At 54.7% G+C, this 25,274-nt stretch overlaps 2 protein-coding genes across 5 annotated transcripts in view; both read right to left on the bottom strand.

Moving 5' to 3' along the window:
- Positions 1-14,306, bottom strand: part of PRDM15 (PR/SET domain 15) — a 110,323-nt gene extending 96,017 nt beyond the window's left edge. For 2 of the 3 annotated variants that reach the window (XM_058296275.1, XM_058296277.2), the window contains exon 1: positions 13,275-13,332. The gene's annotated coding sequence lies outside the window, so the exon portion shown is untranslated. Of the gene's footprint in view, positions 1-13,274; positions 13,333-14,199 lie in introns of those variants that run through there. The other variant, XM_058296276.2, reaches the window with a different exon arrangement.
- Positions 14,307-20,911: 6,605 nt separating this feature from the next.
- The window catches only part of C2CD2 (C2 calcium dependent domain containing 2), a 58,875-nt gene continuing 54,512 nt past the window's right edge, over positions 20,912-25,274 (bottom strand). For both annotated transcript variants that reach the window (XM_004466300.5, XM_004466301.5), the window contains exon 14: positions 20,912-24,254. In XM_004466300.5, the coding sequence (XP_004466357.3) occupies positions 23,986-24,254 (269 nt within the window). In that variant the 3' untranslated portion in view covers positions 20,912-23,985. The remainder of the gene's footprint in view (positions 24,255-25,274) is intronic.

The raw sequence follows: 25,274 nt of genomic DNA on the forward strand, positions 1-25,274 counted from the left end.
GGGAAACTCAGACGCAGTCAGTCAGAAGTAGCCAGAAACAGGCGGGAAACACAAGCCTGCAGGAACCAGGGGAGAACACACAAGAAGAGAGAGAGGGCCACATGGCAGAGAGAGGCCATCACAGAACCAGCCCGGGAAAGCACGCCTGCCCACACCTTGATTTTGGAGCTCTAGCCTTCCAAAGTGCATGGTGTGGTATGTTTCGTAGCAGCTCTGGCAAGCTAAGCCAGCCGAAAAAACATCTTGCTGGGATTTACGTGTGTAATTTGAGTAACATCTTTTTTATTTAACCCAGCATATCCAAAATATTATCATTTTGTCATGTAATTAATAGATAATACTAAGGTAATATTCTGCACTCTCTTTTTCATAGTCTTGGAAATCCGGTGTGTACTGTATACTTACAGCACATCTCAATTTGGACCAGCCACATTTCAGGTGCTCAGGAGCCAGTCTTGGGCTAGAGGTTCACAAATTCTGTTTTTCAGGGAGAGGGACATCTTTCCCACTATGCACATGCCCTCAGGATAGTAATAAAAGCATTAATTACCCTGGGGAAAAAGCAAAAGAGCCAGTGCTATTTTCAAAAACAAGTGCTACAAAATACCAGTCCTAATAGATAAAGCACAGGGGTGGGGGGAGGAGGCGGGGAACAGAGAGTGGCCTTGCGGCCAAATTAGTTTGTGAACATTGCATATTCTCTTTCTGGAGTCAAAGTGCAGGCTGGCACATTAAAGGAAGTCCTGCAACAAAGATTTCTTGCAGTTCCCAACCTTATTAGGGTAAGGGCCAGTTTTCAAACATCAAAATAACTACTGTTCTCAAGCACAGACTTTGGGAAATGCTGCTGTAGCAGTTTAATATGGTTCGTGAATTCCAGAAATAGATATTGGATTATGTTTGTAAACTGGTCTGTACCTGGACATGATTAAATTATGATTAGTGCTTTAATTGAGCCACGTCAGTAGGGTGTTGAGTCCACACCCCTTGGTGATTCACTGATAAAGGACATGGCAAAGAACAGAGTTAGAGTTTTGAGCTGGAGCCCAGGAAGTGAATATACAAGAGAAGAACACAGAGGAACAGAGATGGCTCCTTAGACATGCAGAAGCCCTGGGGGGAGAGAGAGAGAGAACCATTTGCCTGACAGTCTACAGCTGGCCTTGTGGAGAGAGGCAAAGCCTAGAGAGCCTCATGACTACAGGTGACCTTGTAAAGGAAACAGAGGAGCTGAGCCCAGAGAGAAGCAGGACCCAGGAAGAGAGGAACCCTGGAAGTCTGAACCCTCATAGACGTCAGCAGCCATCTTGCTCCAAAACGTGGAAATAGACTTTGGTGAGGGAAGTAACTTATGCTTTATGGCCTGGTGACTATAAGCCTCTACCCCAAATAAATACCCTTTATGAAAGGCAACCGATTTCTGGTATTTTGTATCAGCACCCCTTTGGCTGACTGATAAAACAGCTCAGGACTCAGGAGAGCCTGATTTTGTTCTAAGAGCACTGGAAAGCAGAGCCTGGGTATTCCCCAGGTGTGAGAAGGCGTGAATAAGTTAGGTCCCCTCCATGGCCTCAGTTTCCTCATCTGTAAAATGGGAGGGACTTGGGCTATGTATTCGTTGAGTCTCTTTCCAGCCAGCGCCAGCACAATTTCAAAGTTCTAGTTCATCATTACACACTCATGAAACAATCATTCTCAAACATTTTCATCCCATGATTTTCCACTCTCCCATCACCACTCTGCTATACCAAAAAACCAGCAAAGTTTCAGTATTACAAAGAAATGGTATAAGACAGCAATCACTCTTTGCTGCCTACTAACCAAGTTCAAACCAGTGAATCTGGCATCGGCAATTCTATAAACTGACTCTAACTTCCCTTTCTCTCCAATCGTGTTTCCCATTAGACATGCTGCTTTGCTCTAGCCAAATTAACTGATTTCTCAGGCCGCGAGATTTTTAATTTCGGGGCCTTCCCTGACCTCCCCTGACCCAGCCCACTGCCTGCCGTCTGCTCTGGACTCCTCGCCCCCTCCAGGAGCTCTGGCCATCTTTAGAGCTACAGCCTGTTCTGTTGATCCCGCACCCTCTGGCCCCGGCAAGAGGGGCTGACCATGAGGGGGAACTCGCGGCTCACGGGCCGCTGCGGGTGCCCAGTCGGGCCCAGCAGTGGATCAGCGCCTCGCTGCTGGACGTTTCATTGTCTCAGGGCTAACGTCCAGGAGCCGTGTCATTTGAGCCACTGGATCCCAATTCAGGGTGACTGGATGCCGGAATCCCGAAGCCTCCCTTCTGCGGGCCTCCACAAGGAACTGGAGCTCCGGCCTCTGCTGCTAGGGTGAAGGACCAAACCAGCCACTTCCCCAGCGTCAGGCTGGACCACGGCGCCGCGCTGTGCTCCCGCTTCTGCTCTGCCCCCTCTTCAAATATCCAGGAGCTGTAATCAGGGAGGGGAGGGGCACCCTGAACGGCCCCCTGACCGCAGGGAGCGGACCCCACGGCTGAGCCTCTGCCCACAGCTGAGCTCCCACCGCCCAGCGGCCCACTCTGCTCCTGCGTGAGCACAACCGCGTCAGAACAGGCCACCGGGCCCGACGCCACCCGCCTCTGCGGGCACAGGTCTTCAGCGGGCAGTGCCAGCCTCTCGTATCTCCACTTCCCGTTACTAAGCCAAGTTCTATACCATTAAAAATCGAAACGTGCTTCTCCCACCTCTCCTTTCCTTCCCCTTCCCCATGCCTTGACACAACACGCTGTACCCAAGCCCCTAATTCCCCCACTACGGGTGCTGCATTTTTACTTCTTCTTATATGAGATGAAGAGAAGCTTTCTTAGAGTCTTCCCCTTCTCCCCATCCTACTGAAGGTATTATTCACTGCTGAGGCCTTTGTTAGGAATACATTTCTAGTACGACCCCCTACAAGCTGAGCTTTATTTTCCACCTGCTTAGTTTCATTGTTGCACGTCAACTTTGTTAGTGGCTATTTTGTTGGGTAGTCGTCAGTATGTAGATTTTGTGTTGTCTGCAGACACTGTGCTGTTTTGCTGTTTGTGTGCCCGTTTGTTGTGTGTATAAATGTGATTTGCTGTTTCTGTGCAATCTGCTGCATGTACACACTGTGTGGAGCTGCTGGTGTGTAGGTTTTGTTCTTGTGTGCAGTTTGTTGTGTGCAGACGGTGTTGGGCTGCTGGTGGGCCTGGCGTGCAGATCCTGCGTGCGGATCCTGCGTGCTGCGCACTGCACGGTGCTGCTCTGCTCTCGGTGTTGGTGTGCTGGCTGTGGCGTGGGTGTGGTCCGTGGTGGCGGCAGCGTTGGGGACACCGCCAGCCACCTCCTCCTCCTCCAGTGGCCCCCAGACAGTGCCTGCCCCAGGGCCCCCATGCGGGGCTGCGCGTGCCCGGGCCTCCCCTGCGCCGCCGCGCCGGGCCTTTCTCTGCCTTGTCTCCTGCTGGGGGCCTGTGTCGTCCTGGGTTAGGCCACTTCCGGCAGGCACCTCTTCTGCGTCTCCTGGGAAGGGCGCTCGGTAGGTGTCCTGGGAGGCTCGGCCTCCGCTGTAGGCACACACGGCGCGGGGTGCGCATTGGCCTCCGTCAGCCCGCTGAGGGCAGGGCCACGTGGCTTGGGTGCCCGCGTCCCTGCCAGGCCCAAAGCTTTTTGTCCATAAGCCCCGCCCTTGGGACTTGAGCACGGCCTGGCCCGCCCACAGCTGAGCCCTCAGGGCGGCCCGGCACCCAGCACAGGGCCCCGTCAGCCTGGGCGCTCACCAGGCCGCACCCAGAGGTTTCCTTGTACGACTTCTCTGACCATTTCCTCTGTTTTCTCCTTTGGAATCTCTTAGTGTCATCAAGGGTGACCTCGATGCTTCTGATTTTGCATGTGGTTCTAGGAGAGGGTTTTCTGGGCAAAGAGTGGGGACAGAAGGGTGTGTCCTCTGCCAGCTTAAGCATGGAAACTGAGGCAGGTCGACCTCGTCATATCAGGGCCCCAAACCACAAAAAGGGAGTGAAGACTGATTCTAACTTAACGGGGCAGGCTGTTCTAGAGCCGGGGCTCTCACCCTGGACGGGGAAAGGCTCGGCGATCGGCCTGGCATCTAGAGTGGCCCAGAGCCTTGCTCCCAGCCTGAGGTCAGGGGCCTGCGGGCAGGAGGGAGAACAGCAGGTGCCCGGAAGTCAGCGGGGTTGGGGCGGGGGCCCAGGCAGAACAGGCTCTGCAGGCCCGCCTTGGCGCTGCCAGCTCGCCGCCGTGCTTGGGTCCCTAATCAAACCAGTCAGGACACCTAGTTTTAAATCACCAAAAAGCCGAGGGCCCTGACAGCCACCCAGCATGGGGACGCCACTTCCCAAAGGCAGGCTCTTGGTCTGGCGAGCCACGGGGAGCGGCTTCTTGATAATTACAAAACGCAAACCCTCGCAGCTGGCAGGAGAGACACAGCCTGCACTGCGGGAGAGAAACAGGGCCGACAACGGACGGCGTGTCTCAGGGAAGGAAAACCCTCACGGCGGAGAAAGCCCGGCTCCAGTTTCACCTAAGTTCATGGAAATACGGCAGAGCAGGGCCTGCCGCGCTCATCCGCCCCACCCCACCCACGGCGCAGGTTCCTCCGGGCGGCCCGGGATGCCGGGCCTCTGGGGAGCCTTCCTTTTGTCTCCCTTCCATGTGCCAAACTCCTACTTAACCGTGAAACCCCTCCTTGCTGAAGCCCCCGTGGCCCACACAGGTGCCACTGGGCCACATGCACCCTGCAGCACTGAACTGCACCCACATCATCACACCAGCCTCAAACAGAGCTCCCTTATTAGGAAAAAGACTGGTTTTCTTTGATGTTACCGCCCCCGATGGCTATGATGCCCCATTTCTCTTGCCTTTAATGCAACCCCCTGGGAGTTCACTCCTTGCCTCCTGTCCTCTCTTGAACTGATAGCACCCAGGCGGGCTGCACCTTCTCGCCCACAGCCCCAGGGCCTCTCTGCAGCCTGGCCCCCCAGAGGCCACACCGCCTCCTGGATTTCTGTCCTGCACCCCTCAACCCCCTTCTCTGCGCTGCAGGCTCACAGCCCCCCCAGGGGAGCCTCCAGGGGACTCCGCCCTCCCTCCAGGTGGGCACGTGCTCCCAGGGCCCGAACCACCTGCCCCCCAGCACCCTGGGCTCCCACTCAGCAGCCCCAGAGATGCCAGGGCCACGCCCGCAAGAATCCATCAAACGCTGCTCCCCACACTCGAGCTGGTGGCTCTGGATGCTCATCTCTAGTTCAAACAGCAGCAAGGACGCAGTGCCCAGCACACTGGAAATGTTGACATCCTAAAATAAAACTCATGTCCACCTTCCAAACGTACCTACTAGAATCGAAGCACTGCCGCGGTGCCATCGTCACTTGGTTAGGAAGTACGGGCAGGCAGGCTGGTGCCCAGCCACACGGCCGTGCCACAGTGCCACCGTTACCTGGTTAGGAAATATGGGCAGGCAGGCGGGTGCCCAGACACACCGCCCAGTGCAGTGCCATCATCACCTGGTTAGGAGTACAGGGGGGCAGGCTGGCGCCCAGCCACACTGCCCGGTGCAGTGCCATCATCAAGGTTAGGAAGTACAGGTGGGCAGGCTGGCACCCAGCCACGCTGCCCAGTGCAGTGCCATCGTCACCTGGTTAGGAAGTAGAGGTGGGCAGGCTGGCGCCCAGCCGCGCCGTCCAGTGCAGTGCCATCATCACCTGGTTAGGAGTACAGGGGGGCAGGCTGGCGCCCAGCCATACTGCCCGGTGCAGTGCCATCATCAAGGTTAGGAAGTACAGGTGGGCAGGCTGGCACCCAGCCACGCTGCCCAGTGCAGTGCCATCGTCACCTGGTTAGTAAGTACAGGTGGGCAGGCTGGCGCCCAGCCACACCGCCCAGTGCAGTGCCATCGTCACCTGATTAGGAAGTACAGGTGGGCAGGCTGGCACCCAGCCACACCGCCCAGTGCAGTGCCATCGTCACCTGGTTAGTAAGTACAGGTGGGCAGGCTGGCGCCCAGCCGCGCCATCCAGTGCAGTGCCATCGTCACCTGGTTAGTAAGTACAGGTGGGCAGGCTTGCGCCCAGCCGCGCCGTCCAGTGCAGTGCCATCGTCACCTGGTTAGTAAGTACAGGTGGGCAGGCTGGCGCCCAGCCACACCGCCCAGTGCAGTGCCATCGTCACCTGGTTAGTAAGTACAGGTGGGCAGGCTGGCGCCCAGCCGCGCCGCCCAGTGCAGTGCCATCGTCACCTGGTTAGTAAGTACAGGTGGGCAGGCTGGCACCCAGCTGCGCCGTCCAGTGCAGTGCCATCGTCACCTGGTTAGTAAGTACAGGTGGGCAGGCTGGCACCCAGCTGCGCTGTCCAGTGCAGTGCCATCGTCACCTGGTTAGTAAGTACAGGTGGGCGGGCTGGCACCCAGCCGCGCTGTCCAGTGCAGTGCCATCATCACCTGGTTAGGAGTACAGGGGGGCAGGCTGGCGCCCAGCCACACTGCCCGGTGCAGTGCCATCATCAAGGTTAGGACGTACAGGTGGGCAGGCTGGCACCCAGCCACGCTGCCCAGTGCAGTGCCATCGTCACCTGGTTAGGAAGTAGAGGTGGGCAGGCTGGCGCCCAGCCGCGCCGTCCAGTGCAGTGCCATCGTCACCTGATTAGGAAGTACAGGTGGGCAGGCTGGCACCCAGCCACACCGCCCAGTGCAGTGCCATCGTCACCTGGTTAGTAAGTACAGGTGGGCAGGCTGGCGCCCAGCCGCGCCGTCCAGTGCAGTGCCATCGTCACCTGGTTAGTAAGTACAGGTGGGCAGGCTTGCGCCCAGCCGCGCCGTCCAGTGCAGTGCCATCGTCACCTGGTTAGTAAGTACAGGTGGGCAGGCTGGCGCCCAGCCACACCGCCCAGTGCAGTGCCATCGTCACCTGGTTAGTAAGTACAGGTGGGCAGGCTGGCGCCCAGCCACACCGCCCAGTGCAGTGCCATCGTCACCTGGTTAGTAAGTACAGGTGGGCAGGCTTGCGCCCAGCCGCGCCGCCCAGTGCAGTGCCATCGTCACCTGGTTAGTAAGTACAGGTGGGCAGGCTGGCGCCCAGCCACACCGCCCAGTGCAGTGCCATCGTCACCTGGTTAGTAAGTACAGGTGGGCAGGCTGGCGCCCAGCCGCGCCGCCCAGTGCAGTGCCATCGTCACCTGGTTAGTAAGTACAGGTGGGCAGGCTGGCACCCAGCTGCGCCGTCCAGTGCAGTGCCATCGTCACCTGGTTAGTAAGTACAGGTGGGCGGGCTGGCACCCAGCTGCGCTGTCCAGTGCAGTGCCATCGTCACCTGGTTAGTAAGTACAGGTGGGCGGGCTGGCACCCAGCCGCGCTGTCCAGTGCAGTGCCATCGTCACCTGGTTAGTAAGTACAGGTGGGCAGGCTTGTGCCCAGCCACACCGCCCAGTGCAGTGCCATCGTCACCTGGTTAGTAAGTACAGGTGGGCAGGCTGGCGCCCAGCCACACTGTCCAGTGCAGTGCCATCATCACCTGGTTAGTAAGTACAGGTGGGCAGGCTTGCGCCCAGCCACGCCGCCCACTGCAGTGCCATCGTCACCTGGTTAGTAAGTACAGATGGGCGGGCTGGCGCCCAGCCACACCGCCCAGTGCAGTGCTATTGTCACCTGGTTAGTACGTATAGGCGGGTAGGCTGGCGCCCAGCACGCTGCGTCCAGCTCCCAGGCCCACTGTGCAGTGTGTGCCACCCTGGCCGCTGCCCCGGCCTGTGGCTTCGGATTCTGTGAGGACGGGGTAGCAGGCCAGCTCCCGCGGGCTTTCTACAGCTGCCTCCCTGACACTGCTGCCTCCACGGGCACGACTCACGGGAGGGCCAGCCTTGCAGGTGCAGGGTGCAGAGATGGAGGGAGCACCGGCCGCAGCCCCTGCGGGAAGAGAGGAAGTCCTGGAAGCTCATGTTCCCTCCAGGGACATCCACGGGGAGGTCCTCGGGGTGGCTCTCGCTGGCTGCCTGGGACCAGGAAAGAACTCTGGTCCTTCAGAGTCGCTTCCCTGACGCTGAGGAAGCTCGACACTGCTAGAATTACCAGAACGGGGGTACGCGGTTCCCAGCAAGCAAGATCAGGCGCGGCCGCTGCTACAGACCCCTTCTGTGCTCCTCCACTGCGCTCCAGGACCTCACTGCCCGTCACTAGTCTCATGCCGGCTACATTTTTAAAGTCATTTTCCTTTAGCTGGTATTAAACAGTACAAGGTAATTACTATCTGATGCTTCAACTGCTTAATTAAGTCCATCATGCCACAGTGTTAAGAAGATTCATTTAAAAATAAAGATTCCTTTTTATGCAGAAAGAGTTTTGATAAAAACTCTTTCAAAGCTTTCCAGAATGTACCACTAGAAAAGTCTGAAGTTTCTTATGGTGGAAGTAACACATACACAAGTGCAGGTGAAAGGTGTATCACTAGTTTGAGCTGAGACGTACGATCCTCACGGTAAAACGTCAGTATGGGAGCAGGCATAGCTCAGTGGTTGAGCTCCAGCTTCCTATGTGCAATGTCGTGGGTTCAGTTCCCAGAAGCGCATTGAAAAAAAAGAACAGTAGGTATGTACTTGTGCAGCATGTGCTGCTAAACAGAGAAGGCCTGTGGAAGTGCAGGTATTAAACAGGGATTTGGTGGTTTATTATAAACCCAAAGGATTTGTATTTTTTGTAAGTGTCCATTAACTTTTTGCACTAATGCATTTTATTACAGGCATGAAGACGTGTGAGATTTCATTCTGGTAATTTCCTTCAGGAGGAGAACTCACAGTACTCTTCCATTTTTGTACAGACCTGCCTCAATCCTAAACGGTCTTGACTTCCTCTTCCATTTTTTGGTTTGTATTTGAAGACAAAGAAACAGGAGTGTTTTCCAAATCTGCAGCTCTCATTTTTGTGCTGGATCACCCTCTTCTCCTTGTTAAGAGGAGATGTTCCTCTTCCTCGACACTCTGCTTGATTGCTTCTTTTTCCCTTTAAATGACTGTCAGTGTCAAGTTTTCGGTTTTGGTTCCACTTAACGTAGCTGAGAGGAGCTCGGCTGTGTCTGCACCATCCCGCCCTCTCGCTGTGTGAACAGTGATGCCATGTGTATCCCCTTTGCTCTTTTAGGAAAAACAAACTTCTTCCGGTTTCTTCAAGATTTAACTGAACACACAGCAGTTCATTTATATACTCCAGGTTTCTTAAAGAACATAAAATGCTTACAATTCCCTTCCCCTAAAAATATTTAAGGGCCAATTAAACTACGAAAGATGTTATTTATTTTTCATGTAATTTCATTCCTGAGAAAATCTAAACTCAGTAGTTGTGTGTGTTTAATGCCAGTCTAAGGAATGCCTATAGAGAAGCAGATATGGCTCAAGCAATTGGGCTCCTGCCTACCACAAGGAGGTGGGGGGGCGGTCTGTGGTTCGGTTCTCGGTGCCTCCTAGAGAAGACAGCGAGCTGGTGTGACGGGCAGGCACAGCAAGCTGACACAAGAGACATAATAAAGCAGGGAGCAGAAGTTCCTGCTGCCCTCTAGAGAGGACGAGCAGGACGGCGACCTGGTGCAAGAGGCAGACACAGCGAGCTGATGTGACAAGATGACGCAACAAGAGACATGAGGAAAAACATAACGAAAGACACAACATAGCAGAGAACGGAGATGGCTTAAGCGACTAGACAGCCCCTCACACATCAGAGGTCCAGGCTTCAGTTTCCGGTGCCTCCTAAAGAAACAAAGAAGACACACAGACACAGCAAGTGCAAACACAAGGAGGTGGGGAGAAATAACTAAATTAAAAAAAAAAACGAGTACTTGTAGCATGGGGGGAAAACATAAACAAGAAAGTTCTAGCTAAATTTTTTAAAGTACAGAACGAACTCTTCTCCACCGCCAGGAGGTTTGGAACACTTCTTCCTCTACAAACTCCGATCTCTAACACTGCACAACGTAAACACGACATCCGCACCTGTGCTTGCACTCACCCTACTGGTGGCCTCTTGTGCTTTTCTGCTACACAAACACGCACATCGATTCCATTATTCTTAGTTTTCTAAGGTCATAATGCTGTGCTTGGCTTTTCGTCTGGATTGAGCTATCATTGTAATAACTGGAAGAAGAACGATCAAAACAAAAACACAGTATGAATGACGGCAGTAATTTTCTTACACGAAATGTGTTTAATGAACCAGTGGGGATTTTTCCCCCAATCAGTTCACACACCATCAGCTACAGTGAGATGATTCGACTTCAACGTTTTAATAAATCTAAGCACAAAGACCCTTCCTCCTATAAATGCGGTGGGAAAGGAGGGGCTTCATCCCGCAGTGTCCCTTGACACCTTATCCTGGAGTCATGAGCCACAAAACCACGGTGACTTAGGGCCGACACCCGTCAAGCGTCTGTCAAAAGCCAGGTGGCCGAGCCCTGTACCCGCGCATCTGCAGGGACCCTGCGGTTCCCACCTGCCCGGACACCCCCCACACCAGGATTCAGGTCCTGCGTCCTGGACGGTGGGAAGTGGGGCGCCCTCTCCTGCTCGCCTCCGCAGGAGCGTTCCCAGGGAAGGCGAGGTCCCGGGCCCTGGGCAGGGGTCTCCTCCTCCCCAGAAGGCAGGAGGCAGATGCCACGGGGCTACTGCCACCCAGAAAGAAGGGCCCGTCCTCGGGGTCCGTCACCCAGAGCCCATTTACCGTCATCCCAAAGGTAAGGGGAGCCTCTCCCCTCCTTGGGTCCGTCCCCCCCAAGGGCCCGTCTCCCAGCCCGGCCCCCAGCAGGCCCTGTCTCTACTGCCATCGGCTCCTGGCTGGCCCTGCTGCTTACACGGTTCCGGGTGGAATCATCTCGGGCCTGCAGCGGCCTTGACCTCAGCAGCCCACACGGCAGGCTTGGGATCACCTTGAGAAAGACAAATCCCTGCTCAAAGCCCCCAAGTGGTGTCCCCTCTGCTCTGTCCGACCCAGCCCTGCCCCTCTGCTGTGCTCTCCCCCTCCCAAGTGCTCCCCACTGCGCCCACACTGGCCTTGCTCGGCCTTGACCAGGCAAGGCATGTTTGCACCGCAGGGCCCTTGTACTTGCTTTTTTTTTTTTTAAGATTTTATTTATTTCTCCCCACCCCCTTGTTTTGCATTTGCTGTGTCTGTTTTGTTGTGTGCTGTTCTTTTTTTTAGGAGGCACAGGGAACCAAACCTGAGACCTCCCATGTGGTAGGCAGGAGCTCAACTGCATGAGCTACATCTGCTTCCCTACACTTGCTACTCATCTGCTCACCCCAGATTTCCCACAAGCAGCCCCCCACATGCACCCTCCTCAGAAAGACCTTTCCAGATCTCCTCACAGCCCCCTCTGCTCTCTTTCCTTTCTTTTCCTTCATGGCTCTCACCTGACTTAGCAGAATTCATTGTTTATTGTCTGTCCCCCTTCTCCCCCGCCAGGCAGAGCCTCCCTGTCTGTCAACCCTGCCGGGCAGGTGGGACCTGTTCCATCAGTACGCATTGAATAAGTGACTGAATAAATGACTAAGTGTCCCCATGAACCCTCGGGTCAACTGGACAGGTTTCTTCCACTCTCCCAAATCCCACAGACAAGGAACAGTGTCCGTCAATCTGCAGAATGGGAGGCGTGTTCTTTTTTCCTGGCCTTCTGCGCAGATAATGATAAAGGATGACATCGCAGAGGTGCAACCTAAGTGAAAAGGGTTCCTTTGCAATTAGAATTAGTCCAGGAAAATCTGTTAGCCTTGCAATTGTTGATGATGCTTTTAATTTATTTATTTGTCTTCTGGAGAAATAACTGTCCCGTCTGCTTCCAAAACTGAACATATTATTACATTCACTACTGGCAACTTTTCTGCAAAAGTATGAATCATAGAAAGAAAAAAAAACAACCTCTTTTAAGGGAGAAAAATTAGTGTTTTCCCTTTCAAAATCCCAACTACAGTTCTCTAGTTCTACTCTTTCATCATTCCCCTTAAGGCAGCAAGGGAGAGGAAATCCAGGGAAGCAGAGCGGAGCAGGGAAAATGTGGAGAAGGTGGAAGTGCCCAGGCTTGAAAGAAAATATGGTGACAGAGGTGGGGGGCAGTCGCCGTGCTTTTAAAAATAAAGTGTTTACACCCACTGCAGCCTCTCCCAGGAGTCTTGTCCACCGTTGCTTTTTAAGGTTTATCACAAAACCAGTTGCTCTGACTTTTCATCCCTAAAATACCTTCAGGAACCAAGCTGGGTTCCCCAGATTGGAATTTTGGCCAAGTGGCTTTAGGAAAGGTGGTTTTTCTACACCTGCTCGGGCAGCTCTGAACACACACGCTGGCTTCCACCGTTTTAATCTACTGGGAGCCCTGGGAGGGAGACGGAGGGGTGGCGATTCCCGGCATCCGGGAAAACATCTCTCCAGGCATCAAGACCTTAGGGAACGTCACTGAGTCCCAAACATCAGGTAGGTCGGGGGCGCACTGCGAGCTTCCACTTCCGTCTTCTCCGAGCCCACCCCCACCAGGGACACCCCTCCCTCTCGCCAGAGTCGCACGTGGCCAGCCCACGCCACCTGCTCCCTCCGGGTCCCGGCCGGGCCTCACCTGCACCGGGCCGGCCCCACCTGGGCGGCGGGGCACGCCCCTTGCCCGCCCGGCCACCCACGCCGAGGGTGGGCACATGCCACCTGTCCACCGATTTCACTAGCGTCCCTCGGCGCTCGACAGGTTTAAAAACTAAAACGCAGGGGGGTTCCCGGGAGGTCGGGGATCTGCTCCGCAAAAGCGGGGGCCGGCGGTCCGCGGGCCCTCCCCCGGTGCGCCCCAGGCTGGTGCCCGAGGCCCGGGAGGGGGAAATGACCCTCGAGGGGCCGGGGGCGACCGAGGGGCGCGGGTCGGTGGCGGCGGGAGCTCCCCGCGCCGCGCCCACGGCCGAGCCCGGGGCCCCCCGCACCCCGCGTGGGCCGGGCGGGCCGGGCAGGCCGGGCGGGTCGAGGGGCGGGCTCGGCCCGGCCCGGAGCGCCCGCGGCGGGACCCGGGAGCCGGCGGCGGCGGCGGGCGGCGCGCAGGGCGATCCCGGAGCGGCTCCCGGAAATCCAGCCGGGTTTTGACTCCGATCGCCAACGGCCCCGCAGCCGGCGACTGTAACAAAGAACAGGCGGCATGGCGGCTGGACCGGGGCGGCGGCGGCGGGCGGGGCGCGGGGCCGCGGCGCGGGGCGCGGGCGCGGGCCGGGGGCGCGGGCGCGGGCCGGGGCGGCGCGCGGGGCGGCGGGCGGGCGCGGGGCCGCGGCCTTTACCTGCCTGTGGAATGTGCCGAGCGGGCTCGGATCCGGACTCCGGGTTGCGATCCGCTCCGGAAACTGCGCAGCACCGGAAGCCGCGGGCCCGCGCGGGGCATGCTGGGAGTGGTAGTTCCGTGGCCCGGGGGCTGCGGGGCCGGGGGCGCAGGGTCCGCGTGGGCGCGGGCCGCCGGGGTCCTCGCGCGGCCCCTGGCTCGAGGCGGCCCGTGTCCTCGGGCGGCGTGCGCGACGCCGACACGCGTGGGCCGCCGAGCGGCCTCGCCCTGCCTTCTGAGGGCCGCTGGACCCTCGGTTTCTATCTCGGCGGCTGCGTGGGAGCGGGCGTCGGGTTTTTCTCCAAAACAGGCCTAGGATTTCCTGCCCGATCACCGTCATTTCGAAATTTAGCCGGGGGGTTGCTGACATTTTGCCCATTTTCTAATCCGTTCGATAAACACGGGTACGGGCTCCTCTGCGGCTCCTCGAGCCCCCAAGCGCCGGTGCAGTGGCCGTGACCCCGGCTCCCCCAGGATGGAGGGAAAGGAGGTGGAGCGGGGCGGGCACCGCGTCGGGGCTGGCAGGGCCGGGACTGGAAGGCAGCAGAGCCTGCTCCCGACATCCACCCCTAGACACCACGCGATGCTGGTGAATGAACGTTTTTGGAAGAGGCACCCCGGGTCAGGGCAGACCAGGCCAAATCACTCAACCGGGTGCGGGTTTTTGCTTCCTCCATGCAGCTGGAGCCCAGGGGGCTCGCGTGGCCCTCTTGACCCCCTCTGTCAAAGGGGCCAGCGGTCACAAAATATTAGAAGGGACTCGAGAGCATCTCCCAGTCTAGTCCTGGCCACTCAGGTTCAGAGAAGTAAACTCTTGTTCATATATGCTTGGCAGGAACCTCCAAAACAGACTCAAAAGAAAGGATAGGGAAGCAGGTTTTGCTCACCTGATAGGGTGTCCACCTACCACATGGGAGGTCCACGGTTCAAACCCAGGGCATCCTGACCAGTGTGGAGCTGGCCCACCTGCAGTGCTGATGCGTGCAAAGAGTGCCGTGCCATGCAAGGGTGTCCCCTGTGTAGGGGAGCCGCACATGCAAGGAGCACAAGCCGCACATGCAAGGAGCGTGGCGCGCAAGGAGAGCCGCCCCACACAAAAAAAAGCGCAGCCTGCCCAGGAGTGGCGCCGCATACACAGAGAGCTGACGCAGCAAGATGACGCAACAAGAAGAGACAGATTCCCGGTGCCGCTGACAGAATACAAGCGGACACAGAAGAACACACAGTGAATGGACGCAGAGAGCAGCCGATGGGGGGGAGAGGGGGGAGAAGGGGAGAGAAATAAAAAAGAAATGATAAACCAAGAAAATCATTTGAAATTGATAGCACAAAGGATATGTTTGTCATGTGTAAAGCTTTATTGAAGCAAGAAAAGCATTAAATAACCCAAGAGAAAAATGAGCCAAGTGTACAGACAGTTCATGGAAATGAAAATACAGTGGCTCTCAAGCAAGTGAGAAGCTGTTCAACAATACTGCAATAAGAGAAAAACAAAACTATGCAAGATTTTTACATATTATAGTAGCAAGCATTGTGGGGACCCAGGCCCCCCACCCCAATTCTCAGCATGGGGCTGCTGTGTGACCTAGACGTAAAGTAAAGGTTAGCCACCCTCCCCAGAGAGGAGAGAATGCGTAGATGTTATTGTAAACTATAGTCTTCCTAAAGCAGTAACGGTCCTTGGTAAACATCACCAGACCCCGGATGCCTGCTTCACGTGATCCTGGCAGGAATTGTTTTCATACCTCACAGAATGTCCTTGTTTCCACCCCTGTGGAATGTCCTTGCTCTGAGACTCCTTTTATCACCTTTCATTTCTCCTGTCTCTTTGTGGAGCGCTAACTTCCTTCATTCTTTGACTGGCTGCGGTCAAAGATCCTCTCCTGACTGTAAGTCCCAATAAAGCTTATGCCTGACTCAGTGCCAGGTGTGTTTGGCCTCGTGGCCACACCCACTCGTGCCCTTCAGGAGCTGGGTTGTAACAAGCATAAAAAGGTGTAATAGCATTAATGGGAAGATCCTAGAGCAGGGGTTCTTAACCAGGGATCCGTGAGCTTGAATCGAAATTCAAAAAAGCATTATTCTTATGGGGACGTGTTGGTGCGGGTGTGATATATTTATTAAACAATACACAGTATCGTGGGGACTTAGTAAGGCGTCCGTGGTTTTCACGTGACTGGCAAAGGGGTCCGTGGAACAAAAAGGTGAAGCGCCCTGCTCTAGAGAAACGCAGGTTGTCATCCTTTGCTGGTGGGGATGTAAACGGCCACAGACTCCGTGCCGACAACTTCTTAACACCCACCTGGCGTGGACTGGATGTGTTCAAGTCCTAACCCGTGGCCCCGTAAGTGGGATCCTATTTGGAAATAGGATCTTTGCGGCTGTTATTAGTGAAATGAAGTCAAACCGGGTAGGCTGGTTCCTAAGGCATTAGACCGGGGGCCTCGCAGGGAGCGGAGGCTGGGACTCAGCGGGAGACAGGGCGGCAGCCACAGGACAGAGGCAGCCCTGGGGTTAGGCCACGAGCCACAGAACGTGGGTCGCCACCCACCTCCCGAACCTACAGACGTCAGGGGCCGTGTGGCCCCGCGGACTCGATTTGGACTTCTGGCCTCCAGAACCCTGAGAATCCGCCCCTGCTGTCTTGAGCCACCCAGCTGGCGGTGTTTGGTCACGGCAGGAAGACCGTGGAAATTCCACACACACATACCCTTCAAGCCAGCAGTCCCCCGTGCCGGAGTTTATCCTACAGATACACTCCCTGGTGTGGGATGGCACGTGCCCGGGGTTAGCTCAATCCCCGCTGAAAGGAAAGAGTTGAGCACACCTGGGCACATCCATCGGAGCGCGTCGTCTCCCAGGGCCGCCGCTCTGCCCTCCCCGACGCTGCGCTGGTGTCCCCGCTGCGCTCCCCGAGGCCTGAGCAGGGCCTCCTGACCTTTCTGGAGGACCCCATCTGCCCACTCTCACTCACAGCGCACCCGGCCGTAAGCCCCGCCCCACCCCCAGCCTTTTCTGTTCCTCCAGCACCTCCCTCCACCTGGAACACTTGCCCACGTGTCCTCCACCTGGAACCCTTGCCCACGTTTCCCAAAACCTTCTCTTTATCTCTCAGAAGCCCAGGTGCCCTCCACACCCCGAGAGCTCTGGACCGACAGCTGCAGCTAACGCACACACCCACGCACCCTCTGGGGACAGCATGCACCCTCTAAGCCGCCCGGGAGGCTGGCTCTGGGCCCTGGCCACTAGGTAGGAGCCAGCATGCCCGGTCAGGAGCGGGAGGCCCCGGGAGAGGGAAGAGCTGAAAGGAGAGCCTGCTAAGCCAGCTCTCCTGTCAACCTGGGCCGACAGGGCTGGGGGTCACACGACCCCCACCACATCTTCAAAAGACTTCTGCACGCGTGCGGTGGATTCCTGCTGTGAAGAGTGGGAGTCCTACCTACCAAGCCAGGTTTATTTACAAAATTCTAATATTAAAACAACGTTTTGGTGTTTGTTTCAAACGTTCACTGTTAACAACTAAAGCGATCGACACTCCTTGACGGAATCTTGAGCTATAAAGAATGCTGCTGGGACATTTGAACATGGACTGTGATACTGGGTAACAGTACCTCATCGATGGTAAATTTCCCAAACATGATAATTGTATTGAAGGCATGTAGCAAGGTGCCACAGTTCTTAGAAAGTTTTGAAGGATATGGGGTAAAACATCACAACGTCTCCAAGCAACTATGGATGGATGGATGCATACATGAGTGAACAGATAGTTGATGGATGGATATATAGATAGATATAAATAATGGATGAGAGGTAGATGGATGGGTGATATAGATAGCTAGGTGACAGATGATAGATAATAAGTGGTAGATAGATGATAGAAAGATAGATAGATAGATAGATAGATAGATAGATAGATAGATAGATAGATAGATAGATAGAAACATAGATACATAGATACATAGATACATGGATGGATGGATGTGGCCAAGTTGGTGGATCTAGATGAAGAGTAGATGGGTCACTGCAACTATTCTGAAGGTTTGAAATTTTGAAAAATAAGACATTGAGGGAGTGATAAAACAGAAGTAAGAGTGTCCATTACTCTAGTGCACGTTCCCTGGACCCTTGGTTCTTCCTGAACAGGACTAGACGTGGCATCGAGATGTAACCAGTTCACTGTGTGGCCCCAGAGGGCGGGCAGTGCCCTGCCCTGAGCCTGAGACCTGGCTTTCCAACTAACCTGTCTCATCAGCTCTGGTTTGCCTTTTTAAGTTAAATATAAAATTCCTGGAGTACAGAACCTTAGAAACACAAATCCTTTACCATCTCTCCAGCCCACCTCTAGCTTTTTAAAACAATTCTGGCTCTGCAGATAGAGACCAGTGTAATTCAGCAAATTATTTAATTTCTCCTATGTGCAAAACAATGTATCTCACTTTATAGGATTTTCGCCCACAATAGGTACCATTAACCTGGACGTCCAGAAAGGACGCCACAGACCTTGTTCCCCCACTGGACACAAGCCAAGGGAGACTTGTGGTCATGAGCAGCGGTTCTCCAGCCAGATAACTTGAGCTCGGATTCAGGTTCTGCCACCTATCAGCAGCGTGACCTAGGCAAGTGACTTAACCGCTCTGTGCCTCGATATCCTAATCTGCATAGTTGAGATCGTTCATAACTCATGGGGTTGTTTCAAAGAAGACGTGACTCATTACATGTAAAGCACCTTGAAAAATTCCTGGCACATAGAAAGTGCTCAGTTGGTGCTGGCTGTTATCAGATGGTCTCACGTCTGTCTTCAGCTTGTGTGTGAGGCACCGAGCACCCCAGCATCAGCTTTAGTTTATAAACCTCGACGACGACGAGGTCGGCAGTAGGTCTGAAGGCCTGCCCTGCGCAGGGTGCCACCTCCCTGGGGACAGCTGTGGTGCCGAGCCAAGCCCGGCAGGGGCCTGTGTGAAAGTCGAGGCCCCGGATCGCCTTTGGGAAGGAGGCCCTGGCTTTGGCACCTCCTCCAGAGGGAGAGCGCCGCACTGCCCCCCACGCTGGTGTCCAGGCCTTTTGGTGAGCAATCTGCGTTTTCTGTTTACTTTAAAGATTTTTAAAAATTTATTCCCCACCACCACCATCATTGTTTTTTTAATAAATTTTTTTAATTTTTAAAAAAGATTTATTATATTTATTTCTCTCCCCTTCCCCCCCTGCCCCGCCCCAGTTGTCTGCTCTCTGTGTCCATTCCCTGCGTGCTCTTCTGTGGCCGCTCCTATTCTTATCAGCAGCACCAGGAATCTGTGTTTCTTTTTGTTGCGTCATCTTGCTGCATCAGCTCTCCATGTGGGAGGCGCCATTCCTGGGCAGGCTGCACTTTCTTTCGCACTGGGCGGCTCTCCTTAAGGGGCGCACTCCTTGCGCGTGGGGCTCCCCTATGTAGGGGACACCCGTGTGGCACGGCACTCCTTGCACGCATCAGCACTGCGCATGGGCCAGCTCCACACGGGTCAAGGAGGCCCGGGGTTTGAACCGCGGACCTCCCATGTGGTAGACGGACGCCCTAACCACTGGGCCAAGTCTGCTTCCCAACCACCACCATTGTTTTTGCACTCGCTGTCTGCTCTGTGTCTGCTCATCTTTTTAGGAGGCACCAGGAACTGAACCCGGGACTTCCCATTTGGGAGGAGGTGCCCAGTGGCTTGAGCCACTTCGGCTCCCTGCATCTTCTTTTTAATAAACTGTTTACTGATGCACACAGACCCTCTATTTCTAGGCAGTGCCCGAGATCACAGCATGTGTGTGTGTCCATCTTTCCTGAGTCCTGCTGGGTTCCATTCCCGGGGCTGTGCATTGGTCCATGCCTCTCAAAGGGTCATCCACTGACGCCCTTCATGGCCCTACCAGGTGGGGACAGGGTCCTGGACTCGGGGATGCAGGAAGGGCTTTCCTGGCCAGGCAGCCTGGAAGAGGAGCGACACTGGGTGGCGGGACAGAACGCCAGGTGACTGGGAGGGCCTGGGTCCCCCCATGACCCCGTGCGGGGAGCTCATTAAAACGGGAGGGCTGAGCGAGTGCAGGAGGTGAGGTGGGTTAATTTGGCCAGCGTAGACCTGGGGCTGGGCAGTGGGAGACAAGGGAAATGAGGGCAGGCCTGGGCCTTTCGGCAGCTCATGCCGTGCCCTCCCTGAGTGCCAGTGAGAGGGGACCCCACTGGGCAGAGGGCCGCAGCGCCACCGTCCCAGGCGCCTCCAAGGGCTGCCACCACCTCGCACCGTCCAGAGAGCTGGGAATGTGGAATCCCAGTCGCAATCCAACAGCCCAGGCGCGGGAACCCCATCTGCCCGAGCGCGGGTGGGGGCCGTGGGCGAAGCGGGGGGGCCCGGGTGTGTCTCGCAACTTCCCCAACACCCCACTTCTCCAAAACCCGCCTGTCATGCTGGGGCACGTAGGGGAGAGAAGCTGAAGGAAACACAAGCCTGCGGAGAAGATGCAGTGCCAACTGGTCACCTCCGCGAGGCCCGTGTGTTCAGGTGCAGGTGCAGACACCGTCCCGGGTGTGACGTCACAGACGCCACGCTCCCCGGACCCCCCGGGACACCCGCTCGCACAGGGCATGAGCCGCCTGGGGCCACTAGAGCAGTGTGGCGGACAGGGCCCCCTGGGGGTCGTGCGGCTCACCCAGCTGCCCTCGGAGGGGGTCGCAGCAGTTTGATACGGTTACGAATTCGAAAAGTAGATGTTGGATGATGCTTCTAATCCCTTGGTGGGTGGGGACTCACAGATGAAAGGCAAGGCGAGGAGCAGAGCTTTCGATGCAAGGGCTTTGATGCTGGAGTTTGATGCTGAAGCCTTAAGCTGGAGCCCCGGGAAGTCAGCTCACAGAGGAAACCGAAGACAGCCCCAGGAAGGGAGGAACCCTGACTCCAGGAAGAAGCAAGCCCTGGGAAGAAAGGAACCCTGAACCCAGAGAGAAGCAAGACCCTGGAAGGGAGGAACCCAGGAAGCCTGAACCCTCGCAGACGTCGGCAGCCATCGTGCTCCAAACAGACTTTGGTGAGGGAAGTAACTTATGCTTTATGGGCTGGTGTCTGTAAGCTCCTATCCAAATAAACACCATTTATAAAAACCAACCAGCTTCTGTTATTTTGCACCAGCGCCCCTTTGGCTAATACAGGGGTCAACCTCAGCTCGCTTTGGTGTTGGCTGCACCCCTTTCCCTGCCACGGTGGCCCCGACACTCACACCCTGGCGTTACTCCCCAGTGCACACCCCAGCCTTCTAGACACACCCTGCCACGAGGCGGCCACAACTATCGCGACGCGAAAGCTCGCTGGAACGCTGGCGTCCTACAGCGAACGATTCGGGCCGGAGGCCGAGCAGGAGGCTAAAGGCCTTCTACATCACGGAAGAAGGATGTTAGGAGAGAAGCCACGGCGAGAACGAGCCAGAAGGCAGCAGCCGAAATGGGCGCAGGGCCCGCCGCTTCCGTGTCGTTGACTGATGGCCTGTCACCTGCGGCGGCCACTGAAGCACCTGGTACGAGAGAGACAGTTATTTGGAGACTCATAGAGAACCCAGGACTTGGGCCAAAGGCAGCTCAACAACTCGTCTTTTTTCATGTGCACGTTTATTTCATCAAAAGACCGTTCATGCTTCAATCACATTTTCTCCAAACGAACCTGCCCAGAGCCCACCTGCACAGGTTTGGGGCAGGACGGTTATTTGTTTTTAAAGTGCTACCGAGGAATACAATCATGGTCATGGAAATTTGTCACCAAACTGCATCTTCAAGCTGTCCATACACATGGAAAATCTCTTTTCTTCTTTTTACTTTTTTTAGGGTTGGTGTGACATTGAAGAAAAACTACAGGCCTCGACTGTAAACGGTACACTCCCGACCAGCTGGTAGAGCTAACGGGGCCGTTTACCTTATTTCTAATGCCTCCTCCGACAGAGAGAGGAAGGCCAAAGAAAATTAAGCAGAGGTAACCTGAGTTGGCTTCGCGGGGTTTAAGTGTCCTTCTCACCGCTGGCTTTGGTACTCGCGCCCTGGCAGGTGCGGGGCGGTGCAGAAGGGCCCTGCCGGCTCTGACGCCTCTGTCCCTGGCGGAGGCAAGCTCTACCACCAGCGTGGAACAGGGACCCGGGGCTGCCTTAAACTCGAAGCGAAGCTCGATTTCAGTAAAGTGCTGCGACGAAAACCTTTCCTTCAACCGAAACAATGAGATTGCCGCTCGTTATTGCTACATTAAAATTTAAGAGTCCAAGTTCACTCCTCCACAGAGAACACAGGCACATCCCTACACAAAACAAAAGTGGAAGCGCTGCGAGCCCACCGAAGCCCCCATCCGGGTTACAGACACAGGGTAATATGAGCCTTCACGAAGAAGTGGTTTTAAAATACCACTCTGCAAAAATTTCATCAAGACAAAATTTAAAAAAATTCTCAGGCCACTGAAGGTTGTTTAAAAAAAAAAAAGGCAGGGGAATAAAGGTGGTTCACAGATTAGTGTTTTTAGCAGAGTAATCACTGGAACATAAACACCGACACCGTTACAAAACAAACCCGGAAAACAGCGTAAGCAGCATTCACAGTATCAGTTTTCTCCTGGCGCTGCCCGACGCAGCCCTGGCGTGAACCCACCCAAGGTCTCCTGGCTAACGTCCTCGCTGACTCCAGAAAAGGCCCCCCAGACGGAGAAGCATGCGCCTCGCGGCATGCCGTGAGTCTAGCAGGACACAAAGGAGAGTCTGGAGCAGTCACTGCCTCTCGCTTTCCATGCACCTGCCGCGCTGGATGGACACAGCCAGTCAGTGCTTTCCAGGACCCTGAAGGGTTCCACGTGGCGAGGGGAGTGGAGGAAGCGGAGCCCCTGTGCAAGGCGTTGAACAGCAAAGAGGCCGCCCGCGGGCTCCACCGAGGAAACAGCTGGGAAAAACATAGGAGGGCACAAAAGGCGCAATCTAAAGCTCAGGCACCTTCACACTTGAATAAATTGAGTCCATCCGAATTTCAAAATCACCTGCACCCGGAAAAAAAAACCCAGAACTGTACTGAAAAATTCTACTTAGTGTCTGAAATTCTTAAGACGCGTAACATTGTCTCAGAATTAACTGACTATGCCTCAGTTTCTGCCCAACTCATGAGCAACAGCGGTACTAGTTCAAGTCCAACAAAACATCGAGTTGGCGAATCCTGGGGACCGCCTTGGTAGTAACATGTCTTGGAACTCCGAGGGCTATTTCAAAATGATTAGTGTTGGGATATAATCTTTAAAAACAAGTATAGTGAAAAAGTCATGCTAAACTCACTTGATAATTCCCAGAACTCTTAAGATTCTTTAAATGTGCATTTCAAAGTGATATTCTTAAAAGAGTTTTCGAAGCCCTCCTTAAAAAACAAAAAAGAATGTCCCATAATATTAGTTTTAGAAAGGTTTTGCTTGTCAAAGGCTCTATTACCTCTGAAATATATGTTTAAGGACCAGATAAAGAGCCTGTAGAAACTCCTCTAATTTCATATTCATGGCAAAAGTTAAGTTTTCATAATAGCCTTTTAAATCTTATTGGAGGAAGATGAATCTTGTTAAACTGTCAAAATATTTCACCCTGATGACAATCGCTCTTTAGTGAGCACAGAAATGAAAGGGGTTTGAAAGATACATCATACTAACATTGTGCCAAGTTTATCATTTTTCCCCCACAGATCAAAACAAAAGCACCCCCAAAAGTGTCGAGCACTGTTCAAGGAAGAAGTCTAAAGAGCTCAAAATGAGGATGGGATGCAAGTTTGTCACAAAACTTCCATTCCTAAGACTAACACCTGAGACCAAAACAATTTCCTCCTTTGCCCTAAAATCACTTTCTTTTGGTTCTTGGCAATATTTGGCGCATCAGCCTTAGACTACAGAAAATCCACGACCCTCGTTAGCGCGTTCTGCCGGCTCTCACTCACTCCCCCCAGCTCCGATCTGACCGGCCTGCTAGCACTCTCGGTTAAGCGAGGATGTCGGGGAGGAAAATGATCCTTGTGCCAACTGCCCCATCGGTATCTGAGCTTCTGACCCTATAGAAAAGCGTTTACATATCTCCCATTTGCAAGTAGGCTCAAAGAAAACTTAGAAAGTGTTCAGCATACTATGCACAGGGTATGTCTAGTAATTGCATAATTTTTCAAGTTATATGGCTAATATCAAAGGCGAATGCCTTCCTACACGTGGCACAATGTTCCCATTCCTACTGAAATTTTGCTATTTCCCAAAAACGCTGCCTCTGCCCCACGTCCCCACTCAGGACTGACTCTTTTACTCTGAGCAGCCGATTAAGACAGGTGACTCGTCCGTTCTGTTCATGGTGACAGCCCAGGGGGTACCTCCTCTTTGTAATGTGCTCCAAGTGTGGACCCAAAATGACACTTGAAACGGGTAAAATCGAATCCCCTAAACCTTACCTCCCCACAGTCAATTATAGTATGCTGCTGAGTTTAACAGGTTAACTTCCTCCAAATATTTAACCCCAACTCTTTAAATCTGACCGCAGTCTAAGGAGGGGCAAGTCGGGCTTTGTCAGCCCTCTTGGTGGGAGACCTCCGGATGGAGACTGAACATTTTCCCCCTAAACACCACACTCAGCCGAGCAGGGCCAGGCGTCAGCGCGGGGCACGCTCTGTCCTGGTAGGGCAGTCAATGTGGGTGCACGTCTTCTGGGGTGGAGGCACAGGAGGCTGCAGGGCTCGCGCCCGGGTCCCCAGGGATGCCGCGCAGGCCACTCTTGCTTCTGTGTCTGGAGAAGAGTTTTTTGTTCAGGATCTTGGTGAGGGTCACCCCCTTCCCCCGGGCCCCCCCCGGCTGCTGCAGGAACACGAGGTCGTTGTGCGACTGGCTCAGGCCCGGCTCCTTCTGTCGGTGTCGCCGGCGGAAAAACAGCTTTGCGCCCTTCCTTAAAATTCCTCCTGGAAGAACAAAAGTACAGAAAGCCAGTCAGGTGGGCTGTGGCGGGAACATGGGAACGACGAGTCCGACTAAAAGGGAAAACATGAAGCTCAGAGGATGCTAATAAAACGTGCTAGCGAGGCAGATGTGGCTCAAGCAATTGGGCTCCTGCCTACCACCCAGGAGGTCCTGGGGTTGGTTCCCATCACTACCGGGAGAAGAAGAGCAAGTTAGCAAGCTGGCATGATGAGCTGGCATGGTGAGCTGATGCAACAGGATGATGCAACAGGATGATGCAACAAGGAGACACAAAGAGAAAACATAATGAGAGACACAACAAAGCAGGGAGCTGAGGTAGCTCAAGCAACTGAGCACATCTCTCTCACATGGGAGTTCCCAGGTTTGGTTCCCAGTGCCTCCTAAAGAGAAGACAAGCAGACACAGAGAGCACACAGCAAACGGACACAGAGAGCAGACAGAGAGCACAAAAACCACTGAGGGGGTGAATAAATAAATAAAATAAATCTTTAAAAAAAAGTGCCGTGCATTAGTAAAAGAGCTGGAACTTGTACAAAGAGCAAGGGTTTTCAAGATGAAACACAAAGTTTACGAAAACAGAGGCAGTATGCCCTGACTATGGTGTGGTGTCTGTTCCCAGGTAGGTATTTACATCACCAACTTTCTAGCCAAACCAAACAGCAGCCGAGGCTGTCCTCCCCCAGGGCCACCCGTCCCTGCCCCACCCACCGCCCTCACGAGTAACGGTGCTGTCATGGACTGAGCAACGTCCCTCACAAAGTCAGGTTCAAGTCCTAACCGTCGGTCCTAGGTATGGGCGTTGGAACTTCAAAGATCCTGTTAGCGAAGGTGAGGCCAAACCGAACCACAGGGCCCCGAACCCACGTGGCCGAAGCCGCACAAGCCGTGTAAGCCAAGGAAGTCTGCTTGTGGGGGGAGACAGAGCGGCAGAGAGAAGCCACAGGAAGGAGGCAGAGGCCTCGCACGGATGGCTGCACACCACACCAGCACTCCCCAGGCTT

This window comes from Dasypus novemcinctus, chromosome 4, assembly GCF_030445035.2.
Source record: "Dasypus novemcinctus isolate mDasNov1 chromosome 4, mDasNov1.1.hap2, whole genome shotgun sequence".
NCBI lineage: Eukaryota > Metazoa > Chordata > Mammalia > Cingulata > Dasypodidae > Dasypus > Dasypus novemcinctus.